The sequence below is a fragment of the Eptesicus fuscus genome, chromosome 16, assembly GCF_027574615.1.
Source record: "Eptesicus fuscus isolate TK198812 chromosome 16, DD_ASM_mEF_20220401, whole genome shotgun sequence".
Lineage (NCBI taxonomy): Eukaryota > Metazoa > Chordata > Mammalia > Chiroptera > Vespertilionidae > Eptesicus > Eptesicus fuscus.
The window spans coordinates 41574646-41595655 of record NC_072488.1 but is presented as its reverse complement, the minus strand read 5'-3'; the positions used below and the strand labels follow the sequence as shown (position 1 = coordinate 41595655).

Here is a 21010-nt window from a genome sequence, read left to right as displayed (position 1 = left end):
TGTTTGCCTTGCTCAGTTCATATGTACTAGTTCTTTTATTTCTAGTTTTGCTTTTCCAAATTATTGCTTTTTTCCCCCTCTATGAATTCTTAAAAGTTGTTAACATTGCAGTTATTTGTTGTTAGCTAGTAACTGGTGAATAAGTGATTCAAGCTATTTTCTTTTAACATGATTATATATATATTTTAATATTTCCTCATATTATTAGAATATTTAGGTAATATTTTTCACATAATTGATATTTATAAACTACTTATTCCTAAATGTTATTGATAACATGATTATTGAAAGTAAGAAAAATTATTTCATCTGTATAGTTTTGTAAGATCCATATGTAGCTTAAAATACTCCAGGAAATGCTTTTCTTTAAACATAATACTCAGTATTTAGCAAAGTTGTTGATTGGTTAGTTTTTTAAAATTAAATTTTACTTAACAAAATGGCAGTAATGGCAGACCACCTTATGAGCTGCTTTGAAAAAAACCACACATTTATTTATTTATTTAAAATATATATTTATTGACTTTAGAGAGGAAGGGAGAGAGAGAGAGATAGAAACATCAGTGATGAGAGAACCATTGCTCAGCTGGCTCCTGCATGCTCTCGACTGGGGTTGGAGCCCGCAACCTGGGCATGTGCCCTGATCAGGAATTGAACTGGTCCTCTTGGTCCATAGATCGATGCTCAACCACTAAGTCACCCAGCTGGGCAAAAATGAGCATTTATTTTGACATATTTGTTTTAGTCTTTTACAAATGAGAAACCCCCCTTTGAAAAAGTTTCACTGCCTTTAGACAATTTTGAAGTGAGGATTTATTTCTCTTTTAAAGATGGACTCTAACTTCACATTTTTGCACATCTTAGGCATACTTATGCAAATGAAAATTGTCATAATTATGTTAATTTTTAATCTTTAGACAGAATTTTTTATTAAGTATTTGTTTATTTGCAGGAATATTTGCTTACTTAAACTACCATGTTCCTCGCACAAGACGAGAAATCTTGGAGACCCTAATCAAAGGCCTTCAGAGACTGGAGTACAGAGGATACGATTCTGCTGGTATTTCCTTTAAAAATAAATATGAGTTTTGCCTGATTACTGAATGTAAATGGAAAAATGTTTGTTTTAGGTGATTAGATTCTGTAGTAATGTTTGCTTTATTTTGGGCAAATCTAAAATCTGAACAATTGTTGTCTTTTATCATACTTAAAGGGTTCATGTAATTTCAACAGTATTATCATTTATGTAGAGTATTGCTTCTTACAGGTATCTTCTTTTGTTAAGAATGTTACTGTAAAAACATAAATCATCTGGGGTAGTTTCATGGTAGAACGAGGATCTTGAAGGACTTATTTCATAAATTATCTTTTTTCTTTTCTATAAATTTAATTTGATTTTCTCCAGGTAGTCCAGACTTTTGGTATGTAAACTTCTTGAGAGTCTTCTTCCCTAAATAAATGACAAAGCAAATAAAAATAACTTTTTGTCAACTTTATGTTCTACTTTAGTGTCTTCCCTTAACTGTATTGCTTTAATATTAATGTTCTTCGAGATCTGTCCTAGGCCCACTTTTCTTCATGGGTGAGCTCTGACTTCACCAGCTTCCTGTATGTTGGTGTCTTAAAATACAGATGTTTTCCCCAAGTTGCACAGCCTCCTAGATACTTCTTCCTCAATAAACCAAGATATTAGAACTTTTGTATGTTTATAATTGAACTGAGGATCCAGTTTTCACCCCACTCTCCAATCAATTCTTCTGTATGCCTTTTCTCACCAAGTCCTTTGTTTGAGCCTAGGAGGTATCCCAGACTTCTGCTTTCCCATGTTATATCTAGTCATTTCTGCTCAATATCACCCATATCTATCTTCATCACCACTGTTTAGTTCAGGCCCTCTTTCTTTAGATTTGCTATAGCTGTAACTTCTGAGAACTGGTTTCTTCTTTCTGTTTCTCTAGTCTAACTTCTTACACTGTTTCCAAAGAGATTTTTAAAACTTTTTTGCCATGTGATTTCTCGAACTCAAATTACTCTGCTTTTCCAATACCTTCAGAGTAACTTTGTCAGACTCCTTAGGATCTTAAGTAGAATCTCAAGAGAGTCTTGACATTCCCTCTTTATTCCGCTTCTGAGGTGGGTGCCCATCTTCGGTTTTTCTTTACTGTACTCCATTCACAAGCTATAATACTTTTTTATAACCTGAAACCAGACTAAATGTAATTATTTTTTTCTTTGTCTTCTCAATACACTATTAGAAATTTGTGGAAAGGAACTGGGTTATTTTCATTTTTGTCTGTAGCAGCTGTTCTGTTTCTTGACATGTAATGGATGTTTAGTATATGTTGAATTGGTAAGTAAATTAATTAGATGAAAAATATTTTAATTAAAAATTTTGCCTCACACTGATAATCTAAGTAATCCCCAGTTTTTAAATCTTGCTGTTCTGCCTTTTGATGATTTAGGTGTGGGAGTTGATGGAGGCAATGACAAAGATTGGGAAGCAAATGCCTGCAAAATCCAGCTCATTAAGAAGAAGGGGAAAGTAAAAGCACTGGATGAAGAAGTTCACAGTAATGTACTTAGTTTAGTTTTTGTCCCCCTCCCCCTTTGCTTCCTTCTCCCTTATCATATTACCATTCTTCCCATAATTTAGGGCCCATTTAGTGATTCTTAATATTGAAGGGAGGGGAGAAAAGTAGTTTTGTTATTGTCTGTACTAGTTTTAAAATATACCTGAGCTTCAAAAATGATCATATTAATTAGGGAAGGAAATTAGTTAGGTCTACTGCATTTAGAGCAAGATCAGTATTCTAAAATGAAGTAAACACAATTTGTGAGGAAGGGCCTTTCATAGGACAAAAATAAGGAAGACAAGTTTGTTGATGGAATGGGAGATAGTCCTTTTTAAAGTTATTTTTTAAAAATTTATTTTACTTTTAAAAGAAAGTGTTTTTATTTATTTCAGAGAGGAAGGGAGAGAGAGGTAGAAACATCAGTGTTAAGAGAGAATTATGGGTCGGCTGCCCCCTGCACTCCCCACACTGGGGATTGAGCCCGAAACCCAGGCATGTGCCCTTACCGGGAATCGAACCATGACCTCCTGGTTCATATAGGTTGATGCTCAACCACTGACCCATGCTACCGTAAGGAAGAAAGTCAGCGAGGCTAGGGCGCAGTAAGTGAGGAGGAGAGTGGCAGGAAATGAAGCTAGAGAGGTGGCTGAGGGCTAGGTCATGTAGGATCTTAAGGATGATGGATTTTACTGTGTGTGTCATGCGAAGCCATTAGAAAATTTTGTGTAGGGGAGTGACACGATCTGACTTCATTTTGAAAGGATCACTTTTGTTGGTGTGCAGAACTAGATTGTACAGACACAAGACTGGATACAGGGAAACTAGTGAGAATTCTGTTGAAGTAGTTCAGGTGAGAGATGGTGGTGGCGTGGGTCACAGTGATGAGGGGTGGGAGATGAGGCTAGAAAGGTAGATAGGGGACAGATATGCAGTACCTTATATGCTATGAAAAGGTATTGGGGCTTTATTTTGAGAAAATGGCTCTCTGGTTATATGTTAGAATTTGAGGATCTTTTTGCAAATCTCTGTGACTAGGTTTAGGATGATTCATATGTGCATACCACTTTTTAAAGCAATGGAAGTCTATTCAAGGATTTTAAACCTTATTTTTTTTAAAATCAGATTTATATTTTAGAATGACTTCTCATTAGCCAGTATAAAAACCACAAAGACTATGCTAAAGACTAAGCTAAAGTGCATGGACGTTCAGAGTTCTGAGCAGTTTATTCCTAATTTAGACCTAATTCTGATAAGCTTTGTTATTTGTTAAGTTTTATCTTAGCTAAATGAATTTTATATTTAGGAAATTAGAAGAAGGGCATTACTAGTAAGTAACTAGAACTATCCTTTTTTTCCCTCTTTCCCTCTTCCCCCGGAAGAAACAAGAAGAGAGAGCTTATAGGAAAAAGGAATCAGAATAGCTGCTTTTCAAGATCAAGGAGCATCAGTCTATAAACCCATATTTTCATAGTGTTGCTCTGTTCACAAGAACCTATTCTTTGATTTTGGAAGCTCTTCATAATTGCAGTTTATATTGTGAGATATATTTGGGGACCAAAGAAATGATAGTCATAAGGCTATGTGGCACTGAGAAAATGAATTTATTTTTACGTGTCTAATTAAAACAGTGCTGATTATTTCCAAAATGAAGATTAAATATAGATTTAAAAAATCACATTCACTCTCTTTGTCCTTAACTCTTGAGTGTGAAAAATTTTAAGCCTCCAGAAAAGTTGAAAAAATAGTACATTAACCACCCATATATTTCATCTATCTTTACCAATTATTAACATTGTCACATTTGCTTTATCTTTTTTTTTAAAATTGATATTAGAGAGAGGAAGGGAAGGAGGGAGAAAGTGAGGGAGGAAGAGGAAGAGAGAGAGAGAGAGAGAAATTTTGATAGGTTGCTTCCTGCGTGTGCCCTGCCACGATTGATCCCATAACCTGGATATGTGCCCTGACCAGGAATTGAACTCCATACCTTTTTGGTGCATGCGACAATGCTCCAACCAACTGAGCCACACTGGCCAGGGTGATTTATCTCTTTGAATACATTTTCTTGGGTTGTTATTGGAACCATTTGTTCTAAATATTTCAGCTGCATCCTGCATTAACTCCTCTAAATCTTTTAATTACTATTTTGAGTATGCTTGATCTTCAGTTTTAATAATTGTATATTCCAGGTAAACAGTGCTATAGTAATTACATTGAAATATAGTGTTATCTCTACAGCATGATTTAATATTGGAATTTTTCATTTTATCTTCAGAACAACAGGATATGGATTTGGATATAGAATTTGATGTACACCTTGGAATAGCTCATACCCGTTGGGCAACACACGGTGAACCCAATCCTGTCAATAGCCATCCACAGCGCTCTGATAAAAATAATGGTATGGACATAAAAATGCTTTGGAATGATTGTAGAGGTTCAATAATGGGAAAAGAATGGAAGCTTTTATGTTTTCATCATTTTAATTTGGATAATTTCAAACATATTCATACATAGAGAATATATAGAATTTGATGCATCCATTACCCAGCCTCCACATTTATCAATATCTGATCATTTATGTTTATCATAGCCCCTACCTAGATTATTTTGGAAGCAGTAGATATTGTATAGGTAGATATATCACAGATAGCTAGATATCATAACATTTACTTTGTAAATATTTAAGAGTGTATCTCCAAAAGGATTTAGTAGATTGATGTGTCTCCTAAGAGACTTCTTTCTCCCTTTCTCTCCCTTTTTCTTACAGTTTACTCTGCTTGTCCTATAGAATTTTCTATAGTTTAGATCATGTTAATTGCATGCATCCTGTGGGTCATTTAACATGTTTCTCTGTCCATTTTATTTATTATAAATTGGTACAGTGTTTGTTTACAACTGGAGGTATATAATTGTTAAATGATAACCTTTGAGGTTGAAAGTTTTTCTGAAAGAAAGAATTTATTAAGCCATAAGCTAGCCAGAAAAAGGACCAGTTTCTGGGACATACAGTTTAGACCACCATCAGCAGGGCTAGTTGGGAAGACAAATATCCCCACCTTCCTGGGATTGATAGGGTTCTTTTATATGATGACTTTGGAGAAGAAAGCTGTAAGTTGTTTTGAAAGAATTTACATTGGCTATAGATAAGGGAGGTGGGAATAGGTGAAGCAGGGCTGGTCCTGGGATAGGTGTATGGTAAGGAAGAAGTGTTTGTTGCTTTCGGATTGATTGTGGGCAACAGTCCAGAAAGTTTATGCGTAAACAGGATGCGGTGCCGTCTGGTGGTTGGCTATTCTCTCTAGATAAGAACTGAAATAGGGGCCTACAAGTTGATTCAAAGTTTCAACATACATTAAGGAATGCTAGCAGTCTTTTGTTTCTGTTCCTGTGTCTGTTAACTGATTAACTCTCCCTGCCTCTTCCCACCTTCTGACCTACTGTAATTTAATTTAGGACATCTCAGAATTTCTTTTCTTGTCATAATGTTGGATGTTTTTCTTTGTATTGTTAGCAGCCATTGATGATCATTGCCAAGATTATTTCTTTAGGGTTTTAAATTGGTGATAGTCTAGTATTATCATTCCTTCTTCATTTATTATCTCAAATACTTCCCTATAAAGAGAAACTTTTCCATATCAACTGCTTGTTTACCCTGAGGTGCAGAGCATATAGGAAAGGCAGGATTAATGTTTTATTCCCCCCCCCCCCATTTACCATTTTTTAAAAATGAAGTGGTTCATATGTTCTAAAATGAATAATGAGTTCTTTTTAAAATTATAAAATAATGGATTTAAAATATTTAATATGTTTCAAAACACTGAAGTAATTGTCTATATTGATACACAAAAATCTTTGGCCATTGGGAACTTATTCAGGTTGGCTTCTGAGTCCTTTTGATGTGACCCCTGTAGGCTCAATAGTCTGTTATTTTTCTGGTAGGCCAAGATGTTCCACGTTCCTCTACTCTTGCCCCATGCTTGGAATCTGCCATTTCTCTAAGGAAGACCCAGTTATTTTTAGTTCAAATGATACTTAAAGAATATAAGCCAACTCCTAGAAGCATTCATCACATATAGGTCTTTTCAGTGGGCAGAGCTAGGAGATACACATACCTGTGTGTGTGCACTTGCACGCGTATAAATTTAAAGATAAAACAACGTAATTTTACACTAACAATTCTAATTCAGATTCAGGGCAGTAAGGTTTTGACTTTAGCTGATTGATCTATGTATTTTCTTTTATTCATGCAGTTCTTAACATCAGTAACATACTTATTTGTCTGTTACACAATATACATAAAACAATCATAATGCCAGCACTACCATAAGAATATATTTACTGTTGTTTGTTTTTCTTGTTAATTTATTGTCCCTATGGTATATCTCTTTAGGGATATATAATCAAATTTCTGTGTTTTAGAATCACTTGGAATAATCATTCTCTCTGTAGTTGTGCTACCAGCTGGATACAGCATTCTGTTAATACATTTTTATTTTGAGTTTTAGGGATTGATTTTTTTTTAAAAAAATCAATTTTTTTTCCAAATGAAAATATTTTCATAATAATGAGGTCACACCTATAAAAAAGGCATGTTGAGAGAAACCAAGATGGCGGCATAAGGTAAACACCTAATTGTTCCCTACCACAAAAATTTTGAAACTACAACTGGAAAACAGAGCGCACACCGTCCAAAACCACCGAAAAGCTGGCAGAGTGGAAAACCTACAACTAGAGAAAGGAGAGGGGGGACGCTGAGCCTCAGGAGCTGTGGAGGGCGGAGATCTGTGAGCGTGGAAAGGGCAGGAGGCTGAATACACGGCAGGTTTGCTCGCAGCGCGCGGAGAGGGAGGGCAGCAGACGCTGCGTGGCTAGCTTTCTCATTTTGGAGAAAAACAAAACCTCCGGTCTGCACTGAAATCCAGCTGCAGTCGGGGAGAAACTGGTCTGTTTGGCAGCGGGCGAGGCTCGAAAGCTGCCTTCTCTCAGAGGTGCGCAGCCATTAATTCGGGCACGGAGAAACCGGCCCTCTTAGGGCGGAGCAGACGGGAAACCAAAGCTTGTCTGTGCCACCCTGAGACTCTGCCCCATCCAAGCTGAGCACAGAAGCTCTCCCAGCGGAGACACTGCTGATCCTCACAGCCAACTGGCTTGGAGATCAATTCCCGCCAGTGATACCAACAATCCCAACCACTCTGAACTCCAGTTTCTGGGGACACGCGGGGGACCCAGACGCCTACGGGACTCTCGGCCATCGGTCGGAGAGTGAGAGTGACTTTTCTGTTGGTGTGGACGACACCAGATTTCAACCACTCTCATAAGGGACACATTCAAGAGGCAGACTCAGTGAGCACCAAAGCCCTACTGTGTCTCCAGCACAGCAATTCTTCCGTTATAGACACAGCAGGCCCTCACAACCAATTGGACTGGAGGTCAATTCCTCCCAGTGTATCAACAGCAATCAGGGCTTTTAACTACACCAAGACTTTCCACTCAGCCCACAAAGGGGAGTACCAAGAGCGACCACCTAGGGTGATTGGGGAAGCTGAGCTACCGGCCCCTATAGGTCACCGACCACACAAAGCCACTCCAACACAGGGAGGCAGCCAAAATGTGGAGACATCGAAGTATGTCACAAGTAGGAGAGATAGATGAAAGCAAACTAATGGATGACACAGTGTTCCGAACCATATTTATAAGGTTACTCAAGAATCTTCTAAAAACTGCTGAGAAACTTGAAGAGACCTTCAAGGACCTAAATGAGAATACCAAAAAAAATGGAAAAGGACCAGTCAGAAATTATGCATACACTGTCTGAAATAAAGAATATACAGAGTAGACCACCGCACCTGAAGAGTCAAACCAAAGATCTGGAATATGAGGAAGAAAAAAACACCCAACCAGAGAGGCGGAAAGAAAGAATCCAAAAGTGTGAGGATAGCATAAGGAGCCTCCGGGATGGCTTTAAGAATACCAATATCCGAATTTTTGGGGTGCCAGAGGAGAGAGAGCAAGATACTGAAAACCTATTTGAAGAAATAATGACAGAAAACTTCCCCCACCTGGTGAAAAAAATAGACTTACAAGTTCAGGAAGCGCACAGAACCCCAAACAAGAGGAATCCAAAGAGGACCACACCAAGACACATCATAATTAAAATGCCAAGGGCAAAAGACAAAGAGAGAATCTTACAAGCAGCAAGAGAAAAACAGTTACCTACAAGGGAGCACCTGTACGACTGTCAGTTGATTTCTCAACAGAAACTATGCAGGCCAGACGGGAATGGCAAGAAATGTTCAAAGTGATGAATAGCAACAACCTACAACCAAGACTACTCTACCCAGCAAAGTTATCATTCAGAATTGAAGGGCAGATAAAGAGCTTCACAGGTAAGAAAAAGCTAAAGGAGTTCATCACCACCAAACCAGTATTATATGAAATGCTGAAAGGTATTCTTTAAAAAGAGGAAAAAGAAGAAAAAAGTAAAGATAAAAATTATGAACAACAAATACATATCTATCAACAAGTGATTCTAAAAATCAAGTGAATTAAAAATCTGAGGAACTGAATAAACTGGTGAACATAATAGAATCAGAGGCATAGAATGGGAGTGGATTGATAATTCTCAGGGGGGAAGGGGTGTCTGTGTGGGGGGTATTGGAAGAGACCGGACAAAAATCATACACCTATGGATAAGGACAACGGGGGGGAGGGACCCGGGTGATGGGGAGATATGAGGGGAAAAAAGGAGAAACAATTGTAATAATCTGAACAATAAAGATTTTTAAAATTAAAATAAAATAAAATAAAAAAGGCATGTTAAGCTCTGGCTGGTTTGGCTCAGTGGATAGTGATGGCCTGTGGACTGAAGGGTCCCAGATTCGATTCTGGTCAAGGGCACTTACCAGTGCAGCTGCATGTAGAAGGCAACCAATCGATGTGTCTCTTCTACATCAATGTTTCTCTCTGTCTCTCCCCCTCCTTTCCACTCTCTCTAAAAATCAATGGCAAGCCGAAACCGGTTTGGCTCAGTGGATAGAGCATCAGCCTGCGGACTCAAGGGTCCCAGGTTCGATTCCGGTCAAGGGCATGTACCTTGGTTGCGGGCACATCCCCATTAGGGGGTGTGCAAGAGGCAGCTGATCGATGTTTCTCTCACATCGATGTTTCTAACTCTCTGTCCCTCTCTCTTCCTCTCTGTAAAAAATCAATAAAATATATTTTAAAAAAAATAAAAATCAATGGCAAAATATCTTCAGGTGAGGATTAACAAAAATAAAAAAATAGGCATGTTAAAATAAGTCTAGTTTCTATCTTATTTTTCTTATTACATCTTTTCCTGGAGATAATCATTTAACAATTTTTAAAAGAGTCTATTCTTTTGTTTTTTTAAAAAAGAAAATGGTGTCCTGACCAGGTAGCTCAGTTAGTGTCCTCCCGATACAGCAAGGTTGTGGGTTTGATTCCCAGTCAGGGCACATATAAGAATCAACCAATGAATGCATAAATAAATGGAACAACAAAACTGATATTTGTGTGTGTCTCTCTTTCTCTCCCTCTTCCTCTTCTTCTCTCTAAAATTAAACATCTATAATAATAAAAGTACAATATGCTAATTAGACCGGACATCCTTCCGGGGCTTCGAGGGAAGCTTGGGTTCTGGGTTCCTGCCAGAGGCCGGAGGGAAGCCCGGGTCCCGGGTGCCAGAGGGAAGCCGGTGCCGGCAGCTGGGGGAAGGAAGGCCTACTCTTGCATGAATTTCATGCATCGGGCCTCTAGTTAAATAAGTAAATACATGCAAAAGTATGTTTGTGTATATATGTATGTGTGTATACTAGTAAACATCCCTTTTGAGATAAGATTGTATAATTTAAGAAGCTGCCATTTTAGGTTTCTATGTTTCACATAATTATTATTGAATCAGATTAGAATGCTAACAACCTAACCTCTCAAACGTTTAATTCTGACAAGGCCTTTATAAAAATATTCCTAGAAACATATCTAGATTATATTTTGAGAATTTTGCTTTAAATAAGGCTTTATGTCAGCTGTTAGCTATTTATGATTCTCTGTGTTCTAGCATTAAAAATACTTAGTTTTTTTTTCTGTAGTGGTAGTATTTTGTGGTATTGTTTCTTTATTTCTTAAAAAAATCTCGTGAAAATGCTTATTTTATTATCTGGGTTGTAATGCATTTAGTCCTAACATTTAATGTCATGTCAAAATGTCATATTGTTAAGTATTTTAAAAGCATTTTTATAATTTAATATAAAATTGAATTTATGGTAATTTCTCTCACTTACATTATAAACTTTAAATAATAAATTCATATTAGTGGTCTTTACATTGTCAGTAGATACAAATAATAATAATGTCAACTCTTGATTATCCATTTTTACATTCTTCAAAGTTATTTGATGTTGGAATTCTGTTTTAACATTTATTTATCACTTACGAATTGTCTGGACCTCAGATAAATAGATTTAATTATAGAACTGAATAATGTCTGGTTTTTCTTATTAATTTATGTAACTTTAGTTTTTAAGTTCATTTAGTGTAATCAGATAATTGTATTAGTTTGAAAGGTTTCTCTTTAAATTTAGGAATGTTTTATGCATAAGAATGGATGAATAAAGAAGTGAGAATAATAGTTATTTAGTTCAACCCTCTCAATTTGCAAATGAGCACATATACCCAAGGAATTTGCTCCTTTCACATGGTGAAATTGATGACTCTAGACCCCAGCTTATTGTATATCCCCACTGTACCCTCCTCCCTGGCACTCTTTGCTTCCACTAAGCCACATAAACTGTGCTGCTGATCTACCTGAGGATAATCTGGTAACAAAAAGTAGATACTACTTGATTACACCTTGAAGTATATAGCATGTGACACATTTTTTGACTTTTGAGAAAAATCTCAACAGTAATGGCTATTTATAATGTTTACTAGACCTATAATTTTGGTCATTAATTTCTTTATCTCTTTTAGAATTTATTGTTATTCACAATGGAATCATCACCAACTATAAAGACTTGAAAAAGTTTTTGGTAAGTAAAGTGACCTAAAAACACCAGCATTTGACAATACTTCTGAGAGCAGTGAAGTTGTTTGTTGAAATGTGCAATAAATACTATCTAGGTGTGATCAAGTAATTCCTAAGACAGTTTCAAGGGTATGGTGGTTTATTGGACTTTTCTTTTTTGACAGTGGAACATTTTTGTTCCTTATATGAAAAGGAAACAATTATTTGGCTTTGTTATGAATGATCCAGAAACTCAACTAAAATTGGAATTTTGGGGGTATGTCTTTTGCATTAAGAGAAACCTTGTTTGCCATTTTTAAAAGATTCTAGGATAGGTAAGAGGAATCAGAACAGATTAAATGAAGGTTTTATGCCTTAAATAGCTATGTACTTACCTAGTAATGATCATGATGATGACTTTAATAATGGCTTCTTAGGTCTGTCCAACTGAACTTTCTGTAGTGATGGAAACCTTCCATATCTGTACTGTCCAATAGAGTAGCCACTGTCCACATATGGCTATTGAGCTAGTATGACTAAGGAACTAAATTTGAAATTATTTCACTTTAATCAATTTAAATTTAAATAGCCACATATATCTAATGGCTATAGTATTGCATAGTAAAATATCATCCTACCTAATAATAGACAAATATGCAAATTGACCATACCTCCGACACACCCACAAGCCACGCCCACCATCCAGTCAGAGCGGGTATGCAAATTAACCCAACCAAGATGGCTATAGCCACAGAGAGCAAGGTTTCCTAGGTAACAGAGGAAGCCAAGCTTTCTGCCTGCCCTTGCCAGGCCTAAGCCTCCACTCAAGCTACAAAGTTTCAATTATAGAAGGTAAACAAATTCAAACAGAAATGGCAGCAGAGTGGAACTTGAGAGAGCAGGCCAGGGTTGCTCCCGGCAACAGGGGAAGCAAAGCTTTCCACACACCCTGGCCGGGCCCACCCGCTTAAGGCTACAAAGTTTCAATTATAACCCCAACAGAAATGGCTGCCGGCCGCGGAGGGAGCCCCAGGCTTGGCTCTGCTCCAGGCTACAAAGTTTCAATTGTAGAAGGAAAATAAATTCCAGATACCAGGACCTCCGCTTGGGTTGCCAGGGGCGTGGCCGGCCTGCAAACCACCACAGGCCCCTCGCTCAGGCCACCCCACGCCCCAAGGGAACCCCACCCTGATCAGGGACACCCTTCAGGGCAAACCAGCTGGCCCCCACCCCTGTACCAGGCCTTTATCCTATCTAATAAAAGAGTAATATGCAGATTGATCATCACTGCAACACACAATATAGCTGCCCCCTTGCGGTCAAAGATCCTGCCCCCATGTGGACACAAGATGGCCACCACAAGATGGCCAGCAGGAGAGGGCAGTTGGGAGGCATCCGGCCTGCAAGGGAGGGCAGTTGAGAAGGACCAGGCTTGCAAGGGAGGGCAGTTGAGAGGGACCAGGCCTGCAAGGGAGGGCAGTTGGAGGCGATCAACCCTGCGGGAGAGGGCAGTTAGGAGTGACCAGGCCGGCAGAGGAGGGAAGTTAGGGGCAAACAGGCTGGCAGCAGAGTGGTTAGGGGGTGATCAGGCTGGCAGGCAGAAGCGGTTAGGGGCAATCAGGAAGGCAGGCAGGCAAGCAGTTGGGAGCCAGCAGTCCTGGATTGTGAGAGGGATGTCCGACTGCCCGTTTAGTCGGACATCCCTCGAGGGGTCCCAGATGGTAGAGGGTACAGGCTGGGCTGAGGGACAACCCCCCTCCATGCACGAATTTTGTGCACCGGGCGTCTAGTTGTTAAATAAAGAATTATCATATACATTATGGGATTTGTTTTTATATTATATATTTTAATTATTTAAAATTTATTTAATTCATATGTGGCATATAGATTTATGTAAATATATTTTTATTGATTTCAAAGAAGAAGGGAGAGGGAGAGAGAGATAGAGACATCAATGATGTGAGAGAATCATCGTTTGGCTGCCTCCTGCACACCCCCTACTGGGGATCGAGCTCGAAACCCAGGTGTGTGCCCTGACTGGGAATCAAACTGTGACCTCCTGGTTCATGGGTTGGCACTCCACCACTGAGCCATACTAGCTAGGTTGTTTATTTTATTTTCATTTTTTAAAACTTCATTGTTGAGTATATTACAGATGTGTTCCTCCCCTCTTTCCTTCCCCCCATTGTCCCCCTCCACTCGGATCCACCATGCCCAGGCCTTCACCACCCTATAGTTTGTGTTCATGGGTAATGCATGTATGCATGTAAGTTCTTTAGTTAATGATTTTCCACCCTCCACCACCCTCTTCCCTCTGAGATTTGTTGGTCTGTTCCATGTTTCTGATTCTATTTTATTCATCAATTTATTTATTCATTAGATTCCTTGTTCATTTATTTTGATTTTTAGATTCAATTGTTGATAGATATGTATTCATTGCCATTTTATTGTTCATATTTCTTATCCCTTTTTTCCTTCTTCTTAAAGAAGACCCTTTAACATTTCATTAATACTCATTTGGTGGTGATGAACTCCTTTAGCTTTTTCTTGTCTGTGAAGCTCTTTATCTGACCTTTAATTATAAATGATAGCTTTGCTGGATAATCTTGGTTGTAGGTCCTTGCTTTTCGTCACTTTGAATATTTCTTGCCACTCCCTTCTTGCCTACAAAATTTTTGTTGAGAAATCAGCTGAGAGTCATATGGGGTGCTTCCTTGTAAGTAACTAACTGCTTTTCTCTTGCTGCTTTTAAGATTCTCTCTTTGTCTTTAACCTTTGACATTTTAATTATGATGTGTCTTGGGTATGGGCCTCTTTGGGTTCATTGTGCGCTTCCTGGACTTGTATGTCTTGTTCTATCACCAGGTAAGGGAAGTTTTCTGTCATTATTTTTTCAAATAGATTTCTAATCTCTTGCTTCGTTTCTTCTCCTTCCAGCATCCCCCTGGTGTGAATGTTGGTATGCTTGAAGTTGTCCCAGAGGCACCTTACACTATCTTCATATTTTTAGATTCTTTTTTCTTTTCTGATCAGGTGTTTCTTGCTCCTTCATTCCAGATTGCTGATTTGATTCTTGTCATCCTCTACTGTTGATTCCCTGTAAATTATTCTTCATTTCAATTAATGTATTTTTCATTTCTGACTTTTTCTTTTTTATGTTGTTGAGGGTCTCACTAAGTTCCTTGAAGTTCTCATTGAGTTTCTTAAATATCATTTGAACGCTGTATCCAGTAGTTTGCTTGCTTCCATTTCATTAAGTTCTTTTTCTGTTCTTTCATTTGCAACATGTTTCTTTTTCTCTGCATTTTGGCTGCTTTCCTGTGTTTGTTTCTATGTATTAGGTAGAGCTGCTGTGTGTCACCTGGAATTGTTAGAGTGGCCTTGTGTAGTATATGTCCTGTAGAGCCCAGTGGCTCAGCCTCCCCAGTCACCTGAGCTGGGCACTCTAGGTGTGCCCCTGTGTGGGTTGTATGTGCTCTCCTGTTATAGTTAAGCCTCAATTGCTTTTGGCATCACTGGGAGGGATTGACCCCCAGCCTAATTGGCTGTGCAGACCAACTTTCACTACAGAGGAAGAGCTGCTGTGCAGGAGACACCCTTATGGAGCAGGACTTGCTTTAGTGGGGCTTTGGTGCTCACCAAGTCTGCCCCTTGAGTATGTCACTGGTGGATGTAGTAGGCTGTAATCTGGCATGGTCTGAAGCTGACCACTGGGTACACTGGCTCTGGCACCTCTTGGGAGGTGCAAAGTCAGCTACTGCTTGTGCCCTGCCTGGGGACACCCGTCAAGCTATGGAGTGATCTGCAGATGGCTGCTACTTGTGTTGGGCTTGGAGGTGCCCAGGAGAGGCCAAGGTGTGAACCAAGGCAGGCTGCTGCTATTGCTGGTTCTAGGTAAACACAGCATGCCCCATACCACTTATCGAGAGGTATGGGGCATGCTGAGGCCAGCTGCTGCTTGTTTGAGAGATATTAGGAAAGTCTGAAGCCTGAGCCAAGAGGCCATTTATATGGAAAAGCCACTGCAAAGAGGTTGGGTGAGCATGCAATTTGGGTGGGGTGGGGTCTCAGGGAATCACTAGGGTGGGGCGAACTTGTGGGCCACGTTGATGGATACTCAGATATGGCAACTGTCTGTTGGCACTGTGGCAGGGAGGTCTTCTCTGCACCTCTGCCAGCATTTTTGTTTGGGATAAAGCTACCCCCAGTTCTTGCCCTGATGTCAGACAAATTAGTTCCTCCCATATGTTCCTGGATCCTTTCAAGTTGCTGCCCCAGCACTGAGCAGAGTAAGTGTGTGTGGGCCTCTTAAAAGGAATTGCCTGGGACTTCAGCAACCCAACTGTGCCACAATCTCCACTGGTTTTTATAGCCTGAAGTTACAGAGACTTCTCTTCCCAGGGTCTGGTATGGGGCTGGAACCCTTTGCACCTCATGGGGAACCTCTGCATAAGCCAAGATATTCCTCCTGATTAAAAAGATGCCACATATGGATAGCGGACCAGCCCTTGTGCCTCTGCCCCTCCTACCAGTCTCAATGTGTCTTCTTCTTTAATTCTCTAATTGCAGGACTTCCATTCAGCCAGATTTCAGGTGGTTATTCTGTAGTTGAGTTGTAATTTTGATGTGGTTGTGGGAGGAGGCGAGTGCTGTGTTTACCTATGCCACCATCTTGACTTTCCTCCTGTTAACCTTAATTTTGAACAGTGGGTAATGGGGTATGGTGGTCAAAAGGATTAGAAATTGATTAGTGAGGTTTTTGAGGAAAAAGTTCTGTAGATAAGATTTGGATATGATGAATATTTCCTTAAATGTGTCAATTTTTTTTTTCTTTCTAATTACAGGAAAGTAAAGGCTATGACTTTGAATCTGAAACAGACACAGAAACAATCGCCAAGCTTGTTAAGTACATGTATGACAATCGGGAAAGTCAAGATACCAGTTTCACTACCTTGGTGGAGAGAGTTATCCAACAATTGGTATTAAACCACACTTTAAAAAAAATATTTTTTAATTATAGTTTTCACTCAATAGTGGTTGGAAAATCATATACTTTACAAAGTGTTCCCCTGATATTTCCAGTACCCACCTGGTACCATGCATAATTATTACAATATTATTGACTATATTCCCTGTGCTGTACTTTACTCCCTGGGACTATTTTGTAGCTGCCAATCTGTACTTCTTAATCCCTTTACCTATTTCACCCCAACCTCCCTTACCCCTGGCAACCAACAGTCTTTAAACCACCCTTTTAAAGATAATTATTGCAAACATTAATCATAATATGTCTTTTTTTTATAATATGTCCTTAAAATTATGCTAATTTTAAAATATTTTTGGCTTTTACTTTCCATATATAACTTTTCAACCTGAATAATTTTGAGGGCTTGTTGTTTCACTGATGAACCCTCCTTTCCCACACACTTAAAATTCTACTTCTTTCACTGTAATTTTGTGTTAGGGGAATTAAAAGTAACCTAGAATTAGTTTGTCCAAAAAGTATGCATGCACACGCACACAAACCCATACATACCACACACAAACATGCATACAGTATACATATGTATGGACTCATCATTTTCTTGCTTCCTGTCAGGTTAGTTTCAGTGAAATGTACACTTTTTATTCTGGGATAATGTTTGCTTGTCTCTGAGTCAGTCTAGTCAACTCCTTATTTTTCCTTATGGGGATTTTTCCTTGGCTCTGCCTCTATAGAAAAGTATTTTCCAGTCCAAGAGAAAAGTGGTATTCTTTTGATCCCATCTAAATTGCCCTAAATAAAGATTAAAGATCCACAAAAATCAAAATGCATAGTGATTTCTACCCCTGCTTCCCCACTCATAACTCTAGCTTTCCCATTTAAAAGCCCTTTACTTCTCAGTGACGGTCCAACCCTCACTTCCCACCTCCTCCCATCCTTATGATGTCTACAGTAAAGGAGGATACAGAAAGATAGAGAAAATAGAGGTCCATTCCTTCCCTTTACTCCAGGCAGAGTAGTGTGTCTTCCCAGTCTTGTCTTGTTTCTACTCACTGTATAACCCAGTTTGTGTTCTATGTTGTTTTCTTCCCTCTCCTACCTCATGTTCCTCTTTTATTCATTCTTGATTTCTTTAGGCCCTGTCCTTGAGGAAGTTGGGTAGAGGGGGTGGTATGATGTGCATATTAATTGTGATTGTATATATCTCCAATATCAAGGTAAAAAAGAGTGTAAGTTAACAGTGGTATAAAATGGGTTTTGGGTATTGAACTTGGGTCCTTTCCTAATTCTATCTTCCCTTTATTAATATGTAGTATGGGAGATATGATTTATTTATTGAGAAACATTGGTAGTATGTTTGAATTTTTTTATAGGACTTTCAGCTATAAAAACTCAGGAACATTTTATTGACATAATTAGACCAAGAAAAAAAATAAAAGGATGTGTTCTTTCTATTAAAATGGTCTGTTTTGGAGCTATTATCTATTGAGCCTATTTTAAGAGGAAGCTTGTTTAAAAAGTGGGTCTTTGATACACCAAAGCTCTAGAGGAAGTGTCTGCCTAAAATTTAGACTAATTTATAAACTAGTGCAAAAAGTGGTTATGTAAACAAAAAGTTTCTGTGGTAAAGCCAGTATGTATTAAGACATTTCACATTTGATAATTGATTATCATATGTATTGCTGATTCGTTTTTTCCCCTCCATAGGAAGGTGCTTTTGCACTTGTATTTAAAAGTGTTCATTTTCCTGGCCAAGCAGTTGTCACAAGGTATGTATAAATTTAATAATACCTAATAATTATATGTATTTTGAAACTTTTGAATTGTAAGTTTATTCTCTGTACACTATAAATGTGCCTTCACCATAAAGGCCTGTATAGCAACTACTCAGTTTTGCTCTTGTAGTGTGAAAGCTGTCTTAGAAAGTATGTAAAAGAATGGGCATGGCTGTGTTCCAATAAAAATTGACAAACCTGCTGTGTGGGTCAGATTTGTCTAGCTCTGTTATTGAATATTTTTTTAAAAATTCTGTTTATATTGATCTGTTGTTATATCTGAAGTTGAGCTTGGAGGGAGAATTTAAACTTATTTGAAGAGTGTTCTGTCATCACATTTTATATCATTAATGTGTGGTTTATAAAAATGGTTTAATTCTGTTTAATTTTGTATTAACAGACGAGGTAGCCCTCTGTTGATTGGTGTACGAAGTGAACATAAACTCTCTACTGATCACATTCCAATACTCTACAGAACAGGTAAAAACTGTTCCTACATCATGCCATAGGTAGAATGTATAAATTGAATGCAGTAGATATAAATAATTGTTTTCCTTAAATTGAAATAAATGCCTCTTTGGTCACATCCACTCATATATAGTTCTGTCTAGACATGAAAAGTATTTGTTTTGTGTTTTCTCTGACAAGTAGAATTTTTTTCTGTTGTATATCCATAGCTAGGACTCAGATTGGATCAAAATTCACACGGTGGGGATCACAGGGAGAAAGAGGTGGGAAATGCACTGCATGGATGGGGAGGAATCTTATCCTGTTTTGTTCATTCTTTACTAATTCTTTGTTCTTGGAGTGAATGAATGTGCTGGGCCTCTAAAAATGTGCTTATTTTATGGGGAAACATATTTTGACATTTTTCTAATTTGCGGAGTATATTTTGTCTGTCTGCTTTTGGCATTTAGAAAACTGCTTTTAGTAATTCGTTTCTTTAAAGTCTCTGAGATTTGAAAAAAATAGTTTTTTTCCTTTGTTTTAAATTAAAATCATGTAGGATACCATATTATAACTAAGATGCCAAGTTGGGGAAAAGAGCATTGTGTTCTAGACTACTATAGATTGGACTTAGTTGTAATTTGAATAATTCAGCCTAATTTTTAACTGACATAGTTGGTTTTAATGGTTTTTATTTTATGCATGACATTTTACTTTTAGATTTACATTCAATATCTTGATTGGCTTTGTTTGGTTTTGGAATTGTTCTTTTTTAATAAGTTTGAATTTTTTATAAGACTTTCAGCTATGTAAACTCTGGAACATTTCATTGATAAAATTAGATTTTTAAAAAGATGTGCTCTTTCCATTTGCTTATTACTAAAAGTAAATTTAGGAAATTAGAACCTATATTATTAATGTATAATTCTTGATTTCTTGAAAAAAATTAGCAAAATACTCTAAACCTATTCATCTTTAGATTATAACTGCTTTCACTATTTTATTTGTAGCAGATAAAAGTTCTGAAGATGTTAGAATTTTTTATCTTCCTCATCTCCCTCCCTCCCTTTTCAGAAGAAAAACTAGTCTACCAGTGAGAGTACAAATTTTGGATCCAGAGTTCCAGATTTCTGTTAATAATTCTGCTGGGTATACATTACCCATATATTACCTTGTACATTGTTTTAAGCTGCTTTTAGAAACAATGGGAAAACATTGGCTAAGGTTTTAAGAAATTGGAGAAAACATTTATCACGGGACAGATCTTTTTGAGATCAGAGTTTATGTTTTAGTAACCCTTACCTCTTTAGCTCCTAATAGGTAGAGAGTGTGCTGCTCAACAGAGTTTAATTTAAAAGTAGGCCTCTTATTGAAGAGGCTGTGTAAAGAGGAGAACCCTGAACTGGATTTTACTATTTTTCTCCAGGTGACAAAATAAAGTGGATGATGATAATTGTATTTCACTTAAATGAAATCAGGATGAGAGAATATAGAAAGACTTTTTATAGATTTTAAGAGTCATATAGGTGTTAAGTAGTAATGTTCTTTTCATTTGAATTGCCAATGATACCTTAACTTCTTCTAAATATTGTAATTATACCTTGTTACTTGAAGACTGAAATAACCAATATTTGGAGAAAGAACATGTATAGTGAAACTCGGCCCCCTTAGTGCATTTTATAACCAAAGCTGGTTGTGTTTATTTAAAAAAATGTAGATGCTGGGCTATCATTTTGCTTATTTAAAAAAAAAAAAGATGTTTTTATTGATTTTAGAAAGAGGAAGGGAGAGGGAGAGGGAGAGAGAAACGTTGATCAGCTGTCTCCTGCATGCCCCCTACTGGGGAAAAAGCCCACAACCTGGGTGTGTGCCCCCACCAGGAATCTAACCGGTAACCTCTCTGTGCATGGGACGATGCTCAACCAAATGAGCCACACCGGTCAGGACTCATTTTACCTATTTCTAGATTCACTTTTTATTATTATTTTTAAATATATTTTTTATTGATTTCAGAGAGGAAAGGAGAGGGAGAGAGAGATAGAAACATCAATGATGAGAGAGAATCATTGATCGGCTGCCTCCTGCACCACCCCTCCCCCCCCCCCAATGGGGAGTTGAGCCCGCAACCCCGGCATGTGCCCTTGACCAGAATCGCAGGCTGATGCTTTACCCACTGAGCCAAACTGGCTACGGTTTGATTTGCTTTTTA

The 21010-nt window shown here is 38.0% G+C and overlaps 1 protein-coding gene across 2 annotated transcripts in view; it reads left to right on the top strand.

Annotated features, from left to right (window-relative positions):
• The window catches only part of GFPT1 (glutamine--fructose-6-phosphate transaminase 1), a 55417-nt gene that overhangs the window by 12732 nt on the left and 21675 nt on the right, over positions 1-21010 (top strand). The window contains exons 2-8 of one of the 2 annotated variants that reach the window (XM_054727954.1): positions 953-1060; positions 2463-2570; positions 4846-4971; positions 11562-11620; positions 16440-16574; positions 18287-18348; positions 18755-18834. In XM_054727954.1, coding sequence (XP_054583929.1) covers positions 953-1060; positions 2463-2570; positions 4846-4971; positions 11562-11620; positions 16440-16574; positions 18287-18348; positions 18755-18834 — 678 coding nt within the window. Of the gene's footprint in view, positions 1-952; positions 1061-2462; positions 2576-4845; positions 4972-11561; positions 11621-16439; positions 16575-18286; positions 18349-18754; positions 18835-21010 lie in introns of those variants that run through there. The other variant, XM_054727955.1, reaches the window with a different exon arrangement.